The following is a 16751-nucleotide window of genomic DNA, read 5'->3' on the forward strand; positions in this document are numbered from 1 at the left end:
CCGCCCCCCGCCCCAGAGGTGATCCATGAACCCACTTATTACAGGGATGGAAATAAGATGATTAATTGATGCACCCGTTATCTAAGCCCTGTACATGAACAGACGGACGCGCAGTCCTGCCCAGGCGCTAGCTCTTCTGGCTGTGGGTTCTCTCGTGCTTGAGCAGGTTGGAGCGTTGGTTGAAGCCGCGCTCGCAGGTCCCGCACTTGAACTGTCGCTGGTTCTGGTGGGCACGCTTGTGCTGCTGGTAGGTGGAGAAGTGGGTGAAGCTCCTGGAGCAGCCGTCGGCCCCGCACACGAAGGGCCGGTCCCCGCTGTGAATCCGCCGGTGTTCGGTCAGCGACGCCTCCCACTTGAACCCGCGGCCGCACTCCGGGCAGCTGAAGGGGCTCTCGGGGTCGTGGACGCGCTCGTGCTTCACCAGGCAGGCGGCGCGCTTGAACGTCTTGCCGCAGGAGGGGCAGGTGAAGGGCTTGACCTCGGAGTGGACGGCCTGGTGTTTGGTCAGGTCCCCCCGCAGTTTGAAGCGCTTGCCGCAGGTGGGGCAGGGGTGGGGTCTCTGCTCCGAGTGGACCAGCCGGTGCTTGATCAGGTCCGAGCTCCGCACGAAGCTCTTCCCGCACTGAGAGCAGGTGAACGGCCGCTCACCCGTGTGGATCCTCAGGTGATCCTGCGGGAACAAGAGCCGAGCTGAGCCACTTCCACAAAAAACTCTTTCCCTCCTCTCCCCAGGAACCTCAGCGAAATGCAAGTGGCACCAGGAGCCACCCACTACTTCACTACACTACAGCACGGATGGAAATAAAGACTCCTATTACATAGCAGTTTCACCCATTCCAGGTTTTTACTACAACCTTGATTAGCCACAGTGTGTATGTAACAAGCTCAGGGGTGTCTGGTTAAAACTGCTATGCAATGGGACTCTAATTTTGGTACAATTCACTACAGAGTAAAACACCCAAGAAACCGAGGAGGGGTTGATGTGATCCATTAATACCCAGTGATCAGCCACAGCTGGGTTTATTATTATAGAGCATTGTACAACACCAGGTGCAGTTCACTAGACAGAAAATCTTAGAAGAATCTTTACACCTGGATTGAATACTGTCTATTTCCCTCCCCCCTCTCCTCCTCCTCCCCCCTTACCTGGAAGCTGGTCAGGTGCTTGATGTTCTTCTCGCAGAGGTCACACCTGTACACGGTCTTGCTGGCAGCGACCGGCTTCCTTTTCTTTCTCCTCTTGGGAGTCTTGCTCTCCGCTGCCTGCATCGTTGCTTCGGCTTCTCCTGTGCTGAGGGGTAATTCGGCGCTCTCCATCTTGATTGGGACTGCTGGCTGTGTTTCAGTGACTGGGTCTGGGGGTGCGGTTTCCACCAGCGTTCCTGGCATGATTTGTAGTTGCGATATTGGACATTCATCCTCCTCTTCCTTCTTCACTCTCACATCCATCGTTCTTCTCCTCCTTCTGGAAAAGGAAAATGCAGACCTAGATTTTCTAGAACAGATTTTTTTTTTTTTTTTTTTTTTTTGCACAGGATGGTGAGGTCCCAGGTAAATTAGAAATGCTGCTATTGTAATTTAAATAATAATTAAAGTAATCAATAACCAGCCCGGCACCATTTCGTACGTTCTCATTAAAACTATCAGATGAGACGTCTGCTTGCACACAGTGTCCTGCATTACAGTTGGTTAGTGGGGTTAGACAAATGTGCAGAAGCGGCAAAATGCTCGGATAGGCTGGCCAGTGAACACCACTGTGCAGCAGCGTGCATTACATAAATCAAATACTTCGATTTTTAATCATCTCCTTAACGGAGACTCGATGCGTAAAAAACTAACCACGATATCGAAATCACCGAACCTCGTTAAATCACAGTAACGTGCAAGCTAGCGTGGCTGATTACTGTTTGGTTTGTTTTGCCAAGGCAAACTTCACTCCGCACTTCGCGTGCATCTTAGTGTTTACTGCGTGCATCTGCGTTACGCTTTAGCTACGTCCATTAAAACAGCCGATCCAACCTTCATTTTTAGAGCATCGTTCACATTTATAAAACCACACGTACCTTTAATTATGATCGACAATGTACCAGCTGTATGCGCGTCGACGTTTGTGGGAGGAGTCACCAGGTTCCACAGCGTCACTTTCTTCCATTCGCCATCCGGGGTCAAACGACAGCGTCCTTAGCAACCTCAATCACCGTGGCAACTAACGTATTGCTATATCAATTTTGAGATGATATCTACGATTTTAGCAGTTTTCAAAAGGCCAACCCAAATTAAAATGACGCCCGATATGATACGCAAAAGTTGACAATCGAAATATTTTAACATACTCTTGTTCAGATCCCATTCAACGCTTGCGCCCGCAGTTAAGATGGCGGCAAACACAATCACAATTGACTGAACGCCGTTGGTGCCCCAAACAAAAATGGCGAACGCGCTGCAGTCTGGTGCGGCCGCCGTGACCGATTCGAGATCCTCCAAACCGGACACCGACACCGAGTTCCTGACCCAGGTGGGCGCCGGTGCTGTACTGAGAGGCGCTCTCCTGAAGCTTTTAGAAGTCAGGTCCGAGGACCCCATCGGTTTCCTGGCGGATCATTTTGGAAACCTGGCCCAGAGTTTGGAAAACGGCGATTCGGGGAGCGCAGTCGAAGGAGACAAGAAGAAGCAACATCAGCAGCAAGCGCTGCAGGCGTCCGAGGAGCAAAACCAACACGCCAGAGCACTGTGGCACCTTACACAGGCACACCACTCGCAGAGGTACGGGGGAGGCATGCATGCACGCACCCTCCTTCGGGATGAGAAAACACCTCGCTTTATTATAAGCACCTGGCACATGCAACGCATACTTTTATAGTCGGTTCCCTCAAATGCATGATTGGTTATTTTAATATATACAAGCTGCTATATAAAATATATAACGCTGATACATAAAAAGAGAAAACCCTTAAGTAGTTCATTATTAATATATTCAACAGAGTTTGAAAATACTAAAAGAAACCAATTGAATGACAGACGTTTCGACTTTGTGTAGGGTGTAGGGAACTTTTTTTTTCATGTCTTCAGTATATTCAACACAAGGACAGTAGAGTAGCCCCCCCTCCCCTCCATGTGAATTCTGTCTCTCTCGATTTCTCGAGCAGGATGGTTTCATTGCATGTGATGACGGAACACAGATACTTCCAGTTACACACCTGGCACAATGGCTCATAACAAGAGCGGCTGCGGCCCGCCATCTGCCGAGCGCCCTGATTGGCCTGCTGTGAACCTGTGACCTCGTGAACTGCAGCCCAGTGCTGTGTGCGGCCTCCCAAGCGAACCTGTGGGCTTTTCTACAGGAAATAAAGACACGAACGTAATTCGGTCTCTGTTTTAATCATTAGCAGCCCCGGGCAGACTCCCTGTGGAAAGCAGCTGTGCGTCTTTGTTTGGAAACAGTTAGGACTGTTGTTTTAAGTTAGGGAGGGGGGTTCTGTGGATTAAGGAAGCCGGCCCATCTGTCAGTCCGCACTGTAGGTAAAGCATTTGCATCAGCAGGTGTGTTAGCCTGCGATTTCTTACTGTCCTTCTGCAAGCCTGCAGGACCCATCTGTTGCTGCTGCTGCTGGTGGGGGGGGCGGGGTTAAGAAAGGAACAAGGGCCTCCTGTTTCAAGGCTGTTGTGCCAAAGTGGACAGTTGCTTTTCTGTTGTGGGTTGATAGATCTCTAACCCTTTCACTTCTGCATTACGTGTGATCTCTGCTCTGGGAAGCAGGTTACAACAGTGTTAATCAGCCAAGCCCATCTGCAATACAGGGGTGAGACTAAACTGAACAAATACAGTTCAGAAGCTTTAGCGTCTATGACGCGTAATAAACAGAAGCTGCATCTCCCTGCCCGTGTCTCAGTTTTATTCTCGGTAGGCAGGGTGGCAGATCTTGCTGAGTAGTAGGGCTCAGTTGACGGATGCTTTTCTGTCCTAGGCTTCGCAGTTTGCTGATGTCGGTTGTATATTGACACTGTTATGGCAGGGGTTTCCACATATACTGCAGTTTTGTGTGGATGGTGAAATGCTAAGAAGTAGGATGAATCACAGACAGGTGCAGTAAGTATGATATTCAAATTGAAACAGTGCCCTAGGGTTGTGTGAGCATAAGACCCAGTACAGAAACAAAACAAAGATTAGCATTATTCAGTATCATATTCCATCTCGGCCCCCCTCTGTTAACATGTAGAACCGGTTTCCTCTGTCTGCCGCTCTTTGCATTGAATATTACATGAGACTGTCCTTATTTTTCTGGAGTTTGCACAATGATGAAGCCCTGTAGTGATTGGGAGGTAGGGAGGGTGGGTGCCTGTGTCTAAATTTAGCTGCTTGATTTCAACATTTCAAGCACAACTGTACCTGACCTTTTTATAGAGACGTAAACAAGTTTCACAATTCTGCAGTGCGTTCAGACACGTTGTGGGCAGATTGAAAAATATATTTCACATATAAGTAGTTTAACATGAGGGCCGAAGACACTTTTTCAAAGAGAAACAGTATTTCACTGACTTTAAGTTAAGAGAAAGTGAAATGGGGGGTTATGTTAAGAATTTGTTTTGTGCAGCTGCTGGCAGCCGTGGAATCAGCTGCCTAAGTTAGTGCCAGTAAAAGCAATCTTGCTGGCAGTAACATCTGCTAACCTTTCTGTCTGTGTCTCCCGGCAGATCTGCGTTCAACAACAATGTGGCCGTGGCGTTCTCGCTCCTCTCGCGGGGGGGCAGGAAGAGGAAGCCGGGGCTGAAGGGCAGGATGTACACGGAGCTGCTGCGGCGCGTCTGCAGGGACGGGGGTGTGGCCGAGCCTGTCTCCGCCCCCCTGATCAAGAAGCTCCACTGCCAGGACCACGAGGCCGTGCCCTTCGACCTCTTCCGCCACGCCGTGCTCACCTGCTTCGTGTTCGCGGACTTCGTGCGGAAATCCCGCTCGCTGTTCGAGGCCGTGTCCCCGTCAGACGGGATCCTGTGCCGGGCAGTGCTGGGCTCGCTGCGGGACGCCCTGGAGACGACGGGCTGCTCCGACCCGGCCAGGTACCTGGAGGCGAGCGCCAAGCTGACCCCTGGCAGGCTAGCCCAGGCCATGGACCGAGCGCAGACCCTGGCCAGCGGCACGCCCAGCACGCTCATGGGCCAGGAGGAGTTCATTGAGGAGGCCTCGGCTCTGTTCATCAGCAGGGTGAAGCTGGTCTCCTGAATCCCTGCTAAAGTGCTTGAAGATTACAGAATGAGTCCATCAACCCAGGGATGGAAACTCCCACTGCGTAGCAGTTTGATCCATTCCTGGTTTTCACTACAAGCTTAATAAGGCGCACATGAGCTTGTTACCTCTACACTGGGGCCAATTAAAACCTGGATTGGGGGTGAAACTGCTATGCAACAGGAGTCTTATTTCCATCCCTAGATCATCTGTTTTTTCATGTCTGTTAGCTTTTGCCTGGGTCCCAAATGTGCAGTTTTGAAAGAAACGCATGTTACAGCAAGGATTTAAACTTGCACTTCAACGTTTTGAAGCCTTTTAAATTATGTAATTATTATTATTATTTTTTTTTTGATGGTCGTTATTTATTTAACATTTTTGTATTATTTTGCTGATGTAAATATAAGTTAACTATAGAAGTTTAAAAAAAAAAACACAGTGAAAAGAGTGGTGTGAATAAATGAACGCTGTACGATTCTGCACGTCGCGGTCCGAAATGTGCGGCTAATAAAACAGACAGCCTCTGTGCTTCTATCGTGAAAAGAATATTGCATCTGACTACTCACTGACAAAAACCTCGGAGGGGTTGATGTACCAACAAAAAAAAAGCAGTAAGAGAAGAATTCGTCATCAAGAACACGTTCCAGGATGAGGTCGCCATGCACGAAAGGGTTGAGACAAAGAGAAACGAGTAATGCTGTGACCCCACCCCACCCCACCCCACCCCACTCCACCCCGCTCTTCCAGTAAGAGAGCAGCAGTTTCACTGAGTCATGTACGGGCTCTCCTACGCTGAGTGTAAGTATAGGTCGGAGAGGCTGGCAGGGTGTAGAGAATTCTAATCGTTCATGCCGATGCTAAGCAGGCACAGTGAAGACGTACTGGAGGGGTCCTTCACTTACTGTGAGGGATGTGGGGGGGTGTTCTAAAAGGGTTCGGCTGGGACGTTACCCTCCAGGTTTAACAGGTAAAGTAGAATGATACCATTAACTACTCCAGTCTGGATGGAGGTTGAATTAAACAGTTTGAAACAGGGTTGGTCACAGACCCCCCCCCCCCCCCCCCCTCTGGGTTAGGGTGCCTTTTGTTGGCCTCTGGTAAGCATTATGTCAAAAGAAATATACCACAAACTGCTTGTATTGTATTACTTGTATTGTAACACTTGAAATGTATTTGCTTACGATTGTAAGTCGCCCTGGATAAGGGCGTCTGCTAAGAAAGAAATAATAATAATAATAATACACCCTACCCCGTTCCAAAAAAAAAAAGGCGAGCAAATAAATGTCACACAATAGCACACTTCACAGCCCCTGCCCCCATACCCAGGCTTCATGACGTAAAACATTCAAAAAATAAAACCTTGAAAGGAACCTGTGAGAAACCTACATTGGAATATAAAAAAAAAAGTACACGTATGAGTTATCATTTGGAAAATACATATACATCATTTAAAAAGGAGTTCATCTCTATCGCATCGGTCTGCAGACCCCACAAAACAACTCGTTTAAAAACCGTGACGCACAATCGTGGTGCCTCTTGCCACTCCGCAACGACACAACAAATGCCCTCCTACGTCATGCGGGTTTGCCGCAAAGCAGTGTGGGGAGTGTAGTCTGACAAAGAAAGAAATACGTTTAAAAAAGGAAGGATTTTTTAAAAAAAAAATACATTAAACCAAGCCAGGGCCCTGCAATCATTTAAAAGACTCCTACCCGAGTTTATTTACAGATGGCACAGCGGCTTTTCTCCGTGTAAGTCTTCTTTCTTGGTTGCTAAAATAGAGTGGCTATTGATCAGCGCCGTGGGTTAAAACTACAGTTCCCAGAACTCCCAGAGCTTGCTTATCGGCGGGGTGTCTCTTGTTGCAGCGGCTACATTGTGTCTCCACTGATCAGCTGTGCATTCAAAGGGAGAAGCAGCGACGGGCTCAGGCAGGCACGATCGTTTCCGCGGTGTGTTTGGCAAAATTGATAGCCCTTCTCTCTTTTGTTGTGTTTCATTTATTTAGAAATCTGGTGAAACGGAAAAGGGTAAGGCCCGTCCCACTGTGAAACAGATTTTTTTTTTTTTTATATAAATACCATCATTTTATTCGTCTTTTTTTTTGTTCCGTGTAGATTACAAACAGAAACAACGGTAGACTTGCAAACAAACAAAAAAAAAGCTTTTCATTTTATTCGTGTTTGTTATTTATTTGTTTTTCTCGTTTTCTTTAAACATACAAACGCGTTGGTATTTATTATTCAACAGTAATAATAACAGTGCAATGGCTCACCGCGGACAGTCCGTAGCAAGTTCTCAGAAAGCCCTGATGTTGGAGATGAGGAGTCTGCAGGAGGAGCCAGTGGAGGGGTTCAGAATCACTTTAGTGGATGAAGCGGATTTGTATAACTGGGAAGTGGCAATTTTCGGGCCCCCGAACACGCACTACGAAGGCGGATACTTTAAGGTAAGTGTAATATACAGTACCGTAAGTTTATTCATTTGGATATATATATATATATATATATATATATATATATATATATATATATAACGTGTGTGTGTGTTTGTTTTTTTGTATGTTCACAAAAGGTTTAAGTAATTAAAATAATAATTCATTATTTTACGTGTAGAAAGAAGCATGCATACACTGGGCTGTTGTGACCAAGGCGTTACACTGCGAAGCACTCGGTGTATTTAATTTCCGCAGTAACTGAATCAGGAACTCGTTTTTTTTTTTTTTTTTGTCTTTGTTGTCTCGGTATAAAACTAAAAACGTGTTTTGTTTTTATTTTTTTAACTTCCGGCTTTACCACCCGACAAAAACCGGAAGCAGTAGGATCACGAACAACAATATATATTATATATTATATATTTAGACGTGTCACTCTGTTTCCCTAATTCTACTCGTAGTGATTTTCTGTTCCAACGCTGTTACTTTCCAGTACTGAAGTATGTATTTGTACGACTAGCAGTGTGTTGTGTTGGTAAACACTTTCACAAACGGTTCTGTATTCTCGGTACTGTAAATATTCTCGACCCCCCTCCCCCTCCACCCCCACGGTCTGGTTTTGCCTTTGCTCGTAAGCCTACAGACCAAACACGATTTAAAAGAGAATAATATTCGATACCAGCTAATACGCTGAGCTGTTTCTCCAAGCCAAAATATGCCACTGCAGGCCCCCAGAAAAACAAACAAACCCAACATACAGGTCCCTGACTCCGTTTCCAAACGGGAGTTCTTTTGTTTGAAACAACAATGGAAATCGTGGTGTTGAAAACAAAGTGTCGATAAGCAGGGTTAAAACACAGGCGCTTTCCCCCATGGATGTCAATCGTAAGAAGTAAGTTTTTTTTTTTTTTTTTTTTTTTTTTTTTTTTTTAAACCAGTAATTTGATCTATTTACTGGTTGCACCAGCGCGTCAATGCAAATCTCCTTCCTTGTAGACGACGCATTTAGTTTCTGAGTTACTTCAATGTTGGCAGAATGCGAGTTGTTCCTCTTTAGTTTTGATATTTCCTTGTAAGGACCTCTATTATTATTATTATTATTATTATTATTTATTTCTTAGCAGACGCCCTTATCCAGGGCGACTTACAATTGTTACAAGATATCACATTATTTTTTACATACAATTACCCATTTATACAGTTGGGCTTTTACTGCAGCAATCTAGGTAAAGTACCTTGCTCAAGGGTACAGCAGCAGTGCCCCCCCACCAGGGATTGAACCCACAACCCTCCGGTCAAGAGTCCAGAGCCCTAACCACTACTCCACACTGCTGTAGGTGGTGTTCTGAATTGTCCCAAGAATGGATAAAGGTGATCCATAATATCCTGGTTTTAGGGTTGCCACCTGCCCCTGTGTTCCTGGGATCTTCCCAGTTTTTAGGAATGTGTCCCGGGAATTCAACGTGCCTTCCCAAGAACACTAAATGCCAGGACCGTACATCTGAGCACAAGCGGGATAAATCTGGATACAATGGCACTGCAGTAGAAGCACGCTGTATGAATTGGTTGTCAATGTAGTCTGTAGTAGTAACATTATCAATGCTTCCTATTGGATGTGTAGGCTTTCTAAAGAGAGGTTACACTTTTAACAACCCCCCCCTCTTAACGTTCTGAGGTCCCGTGTTGTTGTTTTTTGTTTTTTGTTTTTGTACCTCGGATGTGGCAGACGTAATCCTGATGTATCGTGTGTCGATCTGTCTGCCATGAAGTGATGATGTATATACTGGTGCTGCTGCTAAAGTCATCTCCTGAGCTGGAATTGCCTTGCATTTGGTAACCAGGGTGCACTAAAACTATTCAAACAGAAACAAAGCCAAGGAGCTTGAGTGAATTCAGGGGCCCGTATCTCTCTTTAGCAATAGCTTAAAACCTGACTGCTGCCTATTGTCTTCCATTACTGGTGGGGATGAAGGTGGGCTCTTGCACGTTCTGTTATAATGTGTGAGTCCTAATGACCTTTGAGTTAGGCTTTTTTATTGTCTGCATCGTGAATTCCCGTTTTCCTCTTTTAACCCCGAAGACCCGACACTGTGAGTTGACCTGCTGTACATTATTAAGAGAGACTGGACAGCAGGACATCGTTCACCTGACACGTTCGCTTCAATCCGGGATCTGGGAACAAGACGCATAGAAAATGTAACTCCTGGTGACGTGAGGTTTGGGAGAAAAGGCCAGGGAGCTTTTTTTTCTTTTTTTTTCAACACGTTTAAAAAGTAAAGGCTAATGTCATGTCTTTTAAAACTGCAGCCCAGAATCGTATCGGGTAGCTAGGCCAGCAAGCGTGGAAGTGTCAGTATATTCATTCACCAAAGTGTGTGTGTGTGTGTGTGTGTGCGTGCTCGTTCTGTCCAGTCGTCTTTTTGAGCACATTGTTACTCCAGCAATCTGCCTATGAAGCACAAAGCTTTGCTGTTGGAGCTATGACCTCACAGCGCATTCCGTTTGGCTGAGAGTTTTTACACTAGGTTTGAACAGTTGTGAATTGTGCTTGGCGGTATGGGCATTCCTTAGCATGTGGTCTTGCAGGACCCATGAGCTCTGGCCTCTACGTTCAAACCTTTCCATACAGACCTTGGGTATGCTAGCAAGTGCATTCCTTTTGCAATCGGAGACCCGAACAGAAGCTTGCTCCGAATCTTCCTGGGATGCTTTGCAAACCTGTGTACCCCCCCCGCTGTCTCCAGCTAAATGTATTAATCAGGCAGTGAAAGTAATTGTGGGCTTGCCCTTCTCAAGCAGGAGCTGGAGGGGCTGGATTGGAGAGCCCTGCTTGATGGATTGTCTCAATTAAACCTCAATTAAACCTGCTCGGTGCTTCTGCAGAGTAGAGCAGCAGGATTTCACAGCAATCCCTCCAAGTCCTCGACTGTAGAGACTGGCGAGCGCAGTTTGGGTTTGATTTGCTGGACAGGCAGGAAGCTAACCGGTCTGTTTACTGCCTGGGGATGCGCCTGCCAGTCTGCAAAGTGAGAGAAACGGAAGGAAGGGGGGGTTTAATATTATTGTCATTTTATTCCTTGTAGTCTGTCTGGTAGCTTTTTGGTAAATGCTACAGAGTGAATTTGCCTAGTTTTCTTGCAGAAATGATCATTTTTTTCTGTGCAAGTATGTAAGTCCTTCGTTTTTTGCTACTAGATTGTATTAAGAGGTAACTGACTTTTAACTTAACCAGGGTGAGGTGTGAAAATGTCACTTCTTTTAGATCAGGGGTGGCCAGACTTGGCTCTCTGCTGTTCTAGTGAAACGTGATTCCTGGAATGATGTATTTATCCTCAGTTATTTTGCCTGTCATTGAGCATTTAATGGGCGTGTTACATTAATTGATTAAATAAGAGATTATAGGTCATCAGTTTGTGGTTCTAAATGACAGAGGGATGGAAACATGATGAAATCGAGTATATGGTCCCTGTTATTAGACCGTAGGTCCTCTTTGCCTATTTCCAGTTTGCTTACTGCAGGAAGGGGTTTTATCTCCTGTGTCTGAGTTTTGTGTTGGCTGGAGCAGGTGCAGATGAGGAACTGTTCGGTACATCCTGTTTGGTGTTCCCAGGAAATCACTCCCATTGATGCCGTGACTCATTCCCCAGGGCAGCACCCTGCTGTGCAAAAGCTCATGCATTCCTGGAAAAACACTGCACCTCTGTGCAGTATGTAGAAACACAGGTCTGCGGTTAGCTTTCATAGGTACAGTCTCTCACCAGCTTCATTCCACTGCGTTTCTCTGGAATCAGAAATGAAAACACCAGGTACCCCAGCGAGTGGTTTTCTCTCTCGTCTGTTTTTCTCGCTGTTCGTTTTGTTGTGTTTAGACAAGTAGGACTCGTTTCCTCTGCCTTCATGCCTGGGGTAATCCTGTAGTTTCAGGGCTCGGTTTGCACTGTCGGCCAGGTGTACTCCATACCCCAGCTGGGAGACTCCCTGCCCTGGGACTAACATGCACTCCAGGATTATTAGCTCCAGTCTTTAATATGTGACAGTTTAGTATGGGTTGCAAATGAGTATAACTTGCACCCTCCAATACAAATACTTCAGCTCTACGCTCCCTTCTGAATGGTGTCTAGTGCAGGTGGGTATGCAAAGCGACACCCGAATGTGAACGTGCAGTATCAGGTGACTCCCGAGTGTCCTGTTTCTTCTAAATGTGTCCAGTGTGGCTCAGTGTAGGGGTTTGAATGACTCGTAATGTACGTGTTAAATATGCCGTGGCATTGCAGCTATCCTATAACCTTGAGTGTAAGCAAGCAACCCTTGTTTTAGCAGTCGTTGTTGAAATGTGTGCGCCAAAGAGGTCAGGGGTAGGGCTTTTAATAGTGTAGCACTGGCAAATGCATGTACAGTACCAGACCAATACAGTGGAGAGAGGGCTGTGACTGTGCGTGGTGCTTTTTTTTTTTTTTTTTTTTTTTAATGGTTCTGGTTGATGATTAAAGTATTGAACCCAGCCACAGCCCTTTACAAGTTGTGTGCTTCCCGGTTCACTGTGTGTGGTTTGTATTTTCATGGAGAGAGTATAACTAAATGCAGCACACGTCCCATCGACCTTTCGAAGGAGCTGCTTGATGAATCCTGCGGTCTGATTGATCCACAGAAGCTTTCTTCTCAAACTGCCCCGTTTTACGTTTTAGGCCTCAACAACAGAAGCGAGAATTTATAAATATTAATTTAAATATAAATATTAATTCATGCTACTGCTGCCTTGGTGCATCTTCAAAGCTTTTTAAAAAAAATTCAACGTGACATTTAAAAAAAAAATTAAAAAACTGTGGGAGTGTTGTGTTTTCTGCCCTCCCTGATCATCTTGTATGTATGAATATTTAAAGCTCCTTCAGATCAGCAGGAATCAAAGCTGTTGTACACAGACGATCTCCTCCTGACGCTGGGTTAGGGAGGATGAATATCCTGTTTCTGTAACCGTCCCCCAGTATCGGATTGACTGAAAAAGGGGAGCAAGTTCACTAATACCTGCAAAGGCTAAAACTGTGAACGGAAATTGTACTGTTCTGAGATTCTTATAATGGGGGGTGGAGATAAGACTCCTATTGCATAGCAGCTTCACCCATTCCAGGTTTAACTATTGATTAGCCACAGTGAGTAGGTAACAAGCTCAGGTGTGTCTTATTAAACTCAGCAGGAGTGGATCAACCTGCTATGCAATGGGAGTCTTATTTCCATCCCTTGTAAAGTGGTGTAGAAATGTGGCTTTATGGCTCTAAAGTGATTTTGCTTTGATTCTTAATTGTGAATTTTTTTTTTTTCCACTGTAGGCTCGTATTAAATTCCCGGTTGATTACCCCTACTCTCCACCAGCTTTCAGATTCCTGACCAAGATGTGGCATCCCAACATCTACGAGGTGAGACGAGCTTGCTTGGGGAGTAAAGATTTCTTTCTTTTAAGACTCTCTTCAGCACTACGGGGTCATTAACTTGGGGGGTGTAATATCAAAGTTCTGTATGTAATTTTGAAAAGGAAAAAAAAATAAACTCACGGAGCGTGCTAACGTTTTTTTTTTTCGCTCCTTCCCTTTGTCTTCAGAACGGCGACGTGTGCATCTCCATCCTCCACCCCCCAGTGGACGACCCTCAGAGCGGAGAGCTGGCTTCGGAGAGATGGAACCCCACCCAGAACGTCCGGTAAGGGGGGCTGCAGCATGCGAGGGGCTCAGAGCGGGAGTCCAGTCTAACCCCGCAGCGTTGACTGGCATGTCACGTGGTTTTGTTTCTCCCTGTCACTACCTCAGACCCAGTAACATACATCATTGAAATACTGCATTGTACTGTCGGCGCGGCAACAGTGCTAAATAGAAATAGACTCTCTCTCTGGTGTTTGTCAGTGTGCATAAAAAAGGGGGCATGGTTATAACCAGGGGTTTTAAGACCCTCTTCCTTGCCTTGCCTCGTTGCCGTGGAGTTCATTGCAAGTCCATTCGTGTCTCGCTGCTGCTGCTGCGTGCTTGTTTGCTAGTTCTTTGCTTTGAGGTACAGCTGCAGGTTCCAGGATCTATTAAGGCATCAAATGAATGGGGGGTAACTAAGTACTACCCTTGTACTTCATCTTGCATTAACAGCGTTACAATGTAAGGGAGGGGGTGTTCAGAAACAGTAAGGCAGTGAGGTGTTTCAATCTTGGATCATGCTACTAAACCTGTAAATCTTTCTCTGTGCAATGTCCCCCACCTCAATAAGCCACGCATTCTCTCTAGGATGTTTTTGTTAGTAAACCTTGGCTCGGTCGCACCGGCTGTGCACTGTTAAGAGCAGGTCTGCTTTTCCACATTCGGCTTGGAGGCTTTCACGCTGAAACCTGCTGTTTCGCGCTCCAGGCTGGCACTTGGCTAACTTCAGTTCTCCCTGCCTCCCTGCCAGGACCATCCTGCTCAGCGTGATCTCCCTCCTCAACGAGCCCAACACCTTCTCCCCAGCCAACGTGGACGCGTCCGTCATGTACAGGAAGTGGAGGGACAGCAAGGGGAAGGACCGGGAATACGCAGAGATTATCAGGTCAGAGGAAACGCACAGCGGGGTGTTTGTGAGCGTACGACCTTCACGGTAATGTGCGTGAGTCCCCACTCTCCCCCTGTAACCCTCGCCTGTGTGTGTTTTATTCAGGAAGCAGGTCCTGGCGACGAAGGCGGAGGCGGAGCGGGACGGGGTGAAGGTGCCCACCACGCTGGCAGAGTACTGCGTGCAGACGAAGGCACCGGCGCTGGATGAGGGCTCTGATCTCTTCTACGACGATTATTACGACGACGAGATGGACGAGGACGAGGAGGACTGCTGCTACGTCGAGGACGACTCCGGAACGGAGGAGTCGTGACGCCGGCCGCCTTTAGAATAAAAAGAACGAACTGAAACGGACAGACTCGCACGCAAAAAAAAAAAACTAAACAGCAGCAACCTTTTTATTTGTTATGTTTTTTTTGGTTTTTTTTTTAAAAAGGAAACGACAAATTTTGGATTTAAAAACACAAACCACTTTTTATTATTTAATTGATTTATTCCCCCCCCCCCCCCCCCCCCCCCCCCCCCGTCACCACTCCTCCTTGCCGTTTTCTTTTTAAGTTTATTTAAACACATGCCTGGGTGACCCCAAGGCTGTGAAACATCCTTTTTATAAACGATGTGAGATTTATTTTGCGGGGAGGGCGTTGCTGCAGTACTGTGGTACTGTGTTCACTCTTTTCGCGTCGTCCTGGGAGTCTGACAATAGCTGCCACACATTCAGCCCTTTAATTGCTAAGTGGTCCACAGCAAAGCCACGAAATACTGAGAATGTTATGTGGGTCTCTACCTTTTTATCCTTCAGACTGTAAGCTTTTATGTGGGGATGCTGTCTTGTCTTCGATTTTGTTTAAATAGTTTTTGTGTGTGGATTTTGGGGGTACAGAGATGAAATAACCCTCATGCCCATCGGAGCTCGGTCTGGGTGCGGTGGGTACGTTTTGGGATTTGACGACCTGACTTTTCTTTTACAGTCGAACCTGTCTGACTTCTTGTTTTGTATATAAGTAACTCTTATAAGTTGTGTGCTTGGGTGTGTGTGGAAGGGGATGGTGTTTTCTTATCTGAGAAGTCATCCTTGCTATTTCTTTGTTCTTCTCCCCCTTCCTGCCATGAACACAGTTCAATTTGCTTCTCTTGCAGTGAAAACAATTATATTAAGAATTCCTCAAATAAGTTCCTGTTTATTTTTTTTAGCAAATAACTGACCTCGGTACCACGAACTAACATCTCATAATAATAACAGTAATTATAATAATGAAGCCGTGTGTGTTGGGGGGTGCAGCTAAACGCTTAACGCCTGTGTCCTGCTACTGAGGGATCTGCTGAGCCTCTAATAATCCTGAAATGACTGCAAACACGCTCGCTTTATAATCCACTAGAGTTCTGTGCCCTCCCCCCTTTATATATCTATATAGAGAAAGTCAAAGGGGTCATGGTAACACCCCCCAAAGTAAAACAAAACACAAACGCTACCTCCGGCTCACTGTACTTCCACAGAGGGGAGGAGCGGACACCAGTTCACAGGTTCAAACACAGCTTGACTTTCTAAAGCCTTCAACAGGTGAAGGCTGTTTGAATTGGCGGTCTGTAGAAATGACTTGCTTGGGGATTTCATTATTATTTTCATCATTTTTAACATGCAGGTTCATCAGTGTTCACTCCTGGCTCTCCTGTTGAGGTGTTCACCTCTTTTTTTTTTTAAATCAGATTTGACTTCATAACCTACATGAATTTCATGGTGGTGTTTGAGTGAGGAACGGAACTGCATTGAACTGTTCAGTTTGAGAAATATCCTGTGCAAAGCCTGCTGGGTGTATTGTCAAGCTACTCTGGAAGAATTGTATTATTATTATTATTATTATTATTAATAATAATATAACAGAATTGGGTTTCTTGAGCATTGCTAAAACTAAAAACGTGTTTTTATAAATATTCTAAACACAATGCTCCCTTGGCTTTTGGGAGCTGCTTCTTGTCACAGTTGTATAAAGACTAATACTTTCTGAATGTGTTGGGGCTGGCATGGTTAACTCTCTCTCGTGTGTGTGTGCGTGCGTGTGTGCGTGCGTGCGTGCGTGCGTGCGTGCGTGTGTGTATATATATTGTAAAGTTGTGAGTGCACTGTGCTGGATCAGCAGTGGGTGCTGCTATTTTTTTTTTGTAATAAACACATGTACAAAAACACACAACAATAATGTGCATTTAAAATCAGAGAGCCGGCAACACGATTCAGGGCTCCTAGTATATTTAAATAATTAAACTTCAATCACTTTTTAGGGGTGTTTCTTGGTGTTTAAGACTTGCTAAGCAGACTTATTCTATGATTTTTATATTTCTGTTTGGTTTTCAATACCATGAACCGTGTTTGAATGTATAAAGATCTCGTACATGTAAGGGGGCTGTCAGAATTCAGGCACAGCTCTCACCTCTTAAACTTACATGTTTACATCTGTATGCGGGGTTGGGGTCGATTTCATTTCTTTATTTTCAATTCCTTTTCCTTTTTCAAAATGAATTTCCAGTTCCTATTCCCTT

At 45.7% G+C, this 16751-nt stretch overlaps 3 protein-coding genes across 6 annotated transcripts; 2 read left to right on the forward strand and 1 right to left on the reverse strand.

Annotated features, from left to right (window-relative positions):
* Window positions 1-4: 4 nt before the first annotated feature.
* On the reverse strand, window positions 5-2197 carry LOC117966304 (putative zinc finger protein 876). 4 transcript variants are annotated; one of them, XM_034912134.2, is made up of 3 exons: window positions 2064-2197; window positions 1147-1465; window positions 5-670 (listed from the first exon to the last, which is right to left on the reverse strand). In XM_034912134.2, the coding sequence occupies exons 2-3, from the start codon at window positions 1447-1449 to the stop codon at window positions 128-130; spliced, it is 846 nt and encodes a 281-aa protein (XP_034768025.2). In that variant the 5' UTR covers window positions 1450-1465; window positions 2064-2197; the 3' UTR covers window positions 5-127. The 4 variants fall into 4 exon arrangements, with proteins under 4 accessions (XP_034768025.2, XP_034768024.2, XP_058870025.1 ...); XM_034912133.2 differs by lacking the exon at window positions 2064-2197 and adding an exon at window positions 1905-2051; XM_059014042.1 differs by lacking the exon at window positions 2064-2197 and adding an exon at window positions 1840-1918.
* Window positions 2198-2428: 231 nt separating this feature from the next.
* LOC117401284 (tubulin polyglutamylase complex subunit 1) lies at window positions 2429-5767 on the forward strand. Its single transcript, XM_034912135.2, has 2 exons — window positions 2429-2763; window positions 4693-5767. The coding sequence occupies exons 1-2, from the start codon at window positions 2429-2431 to the stop codon at window positions 5216-5218; spliced, it is 861 nt and encodes a 286-aa protein (XP_034768026.2). The 3' UTR covers window positions 5219-5767.
* A 1311-nt stretch (window positions 5768-7078) lies between these two features.
* Window positions 7079-14602, forward strand: LOC117966197 (ubiquitin-conjugating enzyme E2 R1-like). Its single transcript, XM_059014060.1, has 6 exons — window positions 7079-7251; window positions 7472-7670; window positions 12980-13066; window positions 13249-13346; window positions 14079-14213; window positions 14322-14602. The coding sequence occupies exons 2-6, from the start codon at window positions 7488-7490 to the stop codon at window positions 14527-14529; spliced, it is 711 nt and encodes a 236-aa protein (XP_058870043.1). The 5' UTR covers window positions 7079-7251; window positions 7472-7487; the 3' UTR covers window positions 14530-14602.
* Window positions 14603-16751: the final 2149 nt, after the last annotated feature.

This window comes from Acipenser ruthenus, chromosome 47 (assembly GCF_902713425.1).
Source record: "Acipenser ruthenus chromosome 47, fAciRut3.2 maternal haplotype, whole genome shotgun sequence".
Taxonomy (NCBI): Eukaryota; Metazoa; Chordata; class Actinopteri; order Acipenseriformes; family Acipenseridae; genus Acipenser; species Acipenser ruthenus.

What these genes read in the sequence shown, in the direction of transcription:
- LOC117966304 (XM_034912133.2), bottom strand. Translation starts at nt 1,975, where the DNA reads ATGCACGCAGTAAACACTAAGATGCACGCGAAGTGCGGAGTGAAGTTT. An exon ending in TTGGCAAAACAAACCAAACA is followed by an intron (nt 1,466 to 1,904) that starts GTAATCAGCCAC and finishes TTCCTTTTCCAG; the next exon opens with AAGGAGGAGAAGAACGATGG. An exon ending in AGCACCTGACCAGCTTCCAG is followed by an intron (nt 671 to 1,146) that starts GTAAGGGGGGAG and finishes TTGTTCCCGCAG; the next exon opens with GATCACCTGAGGATCCACAC.
- LOC117401284 (XM_034912135.2), top strand. Translation starts at nt 2,429, where the DNA reads ATGGCGAACGCGCTGCAGTCTGGTGCGGCCGCCGTGACCGATTCGAGA. An exon ending in CAGGCACACCACTCGCAGAG is followed by an intron (nt 2,764 to 4,692) that starts GTACGGGGGAGG and finishes GTCTCCCGGCAG; the next exon opens with ATCTGCGTTCAACAACAATG.
- LOC117966197 (XM_059014060.1), top strand. Translation starts at nt 7,488, where the DNA reads ATGGCTCACCGCGGACAGTCCGTAGCAAGTTCTCAGAAAGCCCTGATG. An exon ending in GGCATCCCAACATCTACGAG is followed by an intron (nt 13,067 to 13,248) that starts GTGAGACGAGCT and finishes CTTTGTCTTCAG; the next exon opens with AACGGCGACGTGTGCATCTC. An exon ending in AACCCCACCCAGAACGTCCG is followed by an intron (nt 13,347 to 14,078) that starts GTAAGGGGGGCT and finishes CCTCCCTGCCAG; the next exon opens with GACCATCCTGCTCAGCGTGA.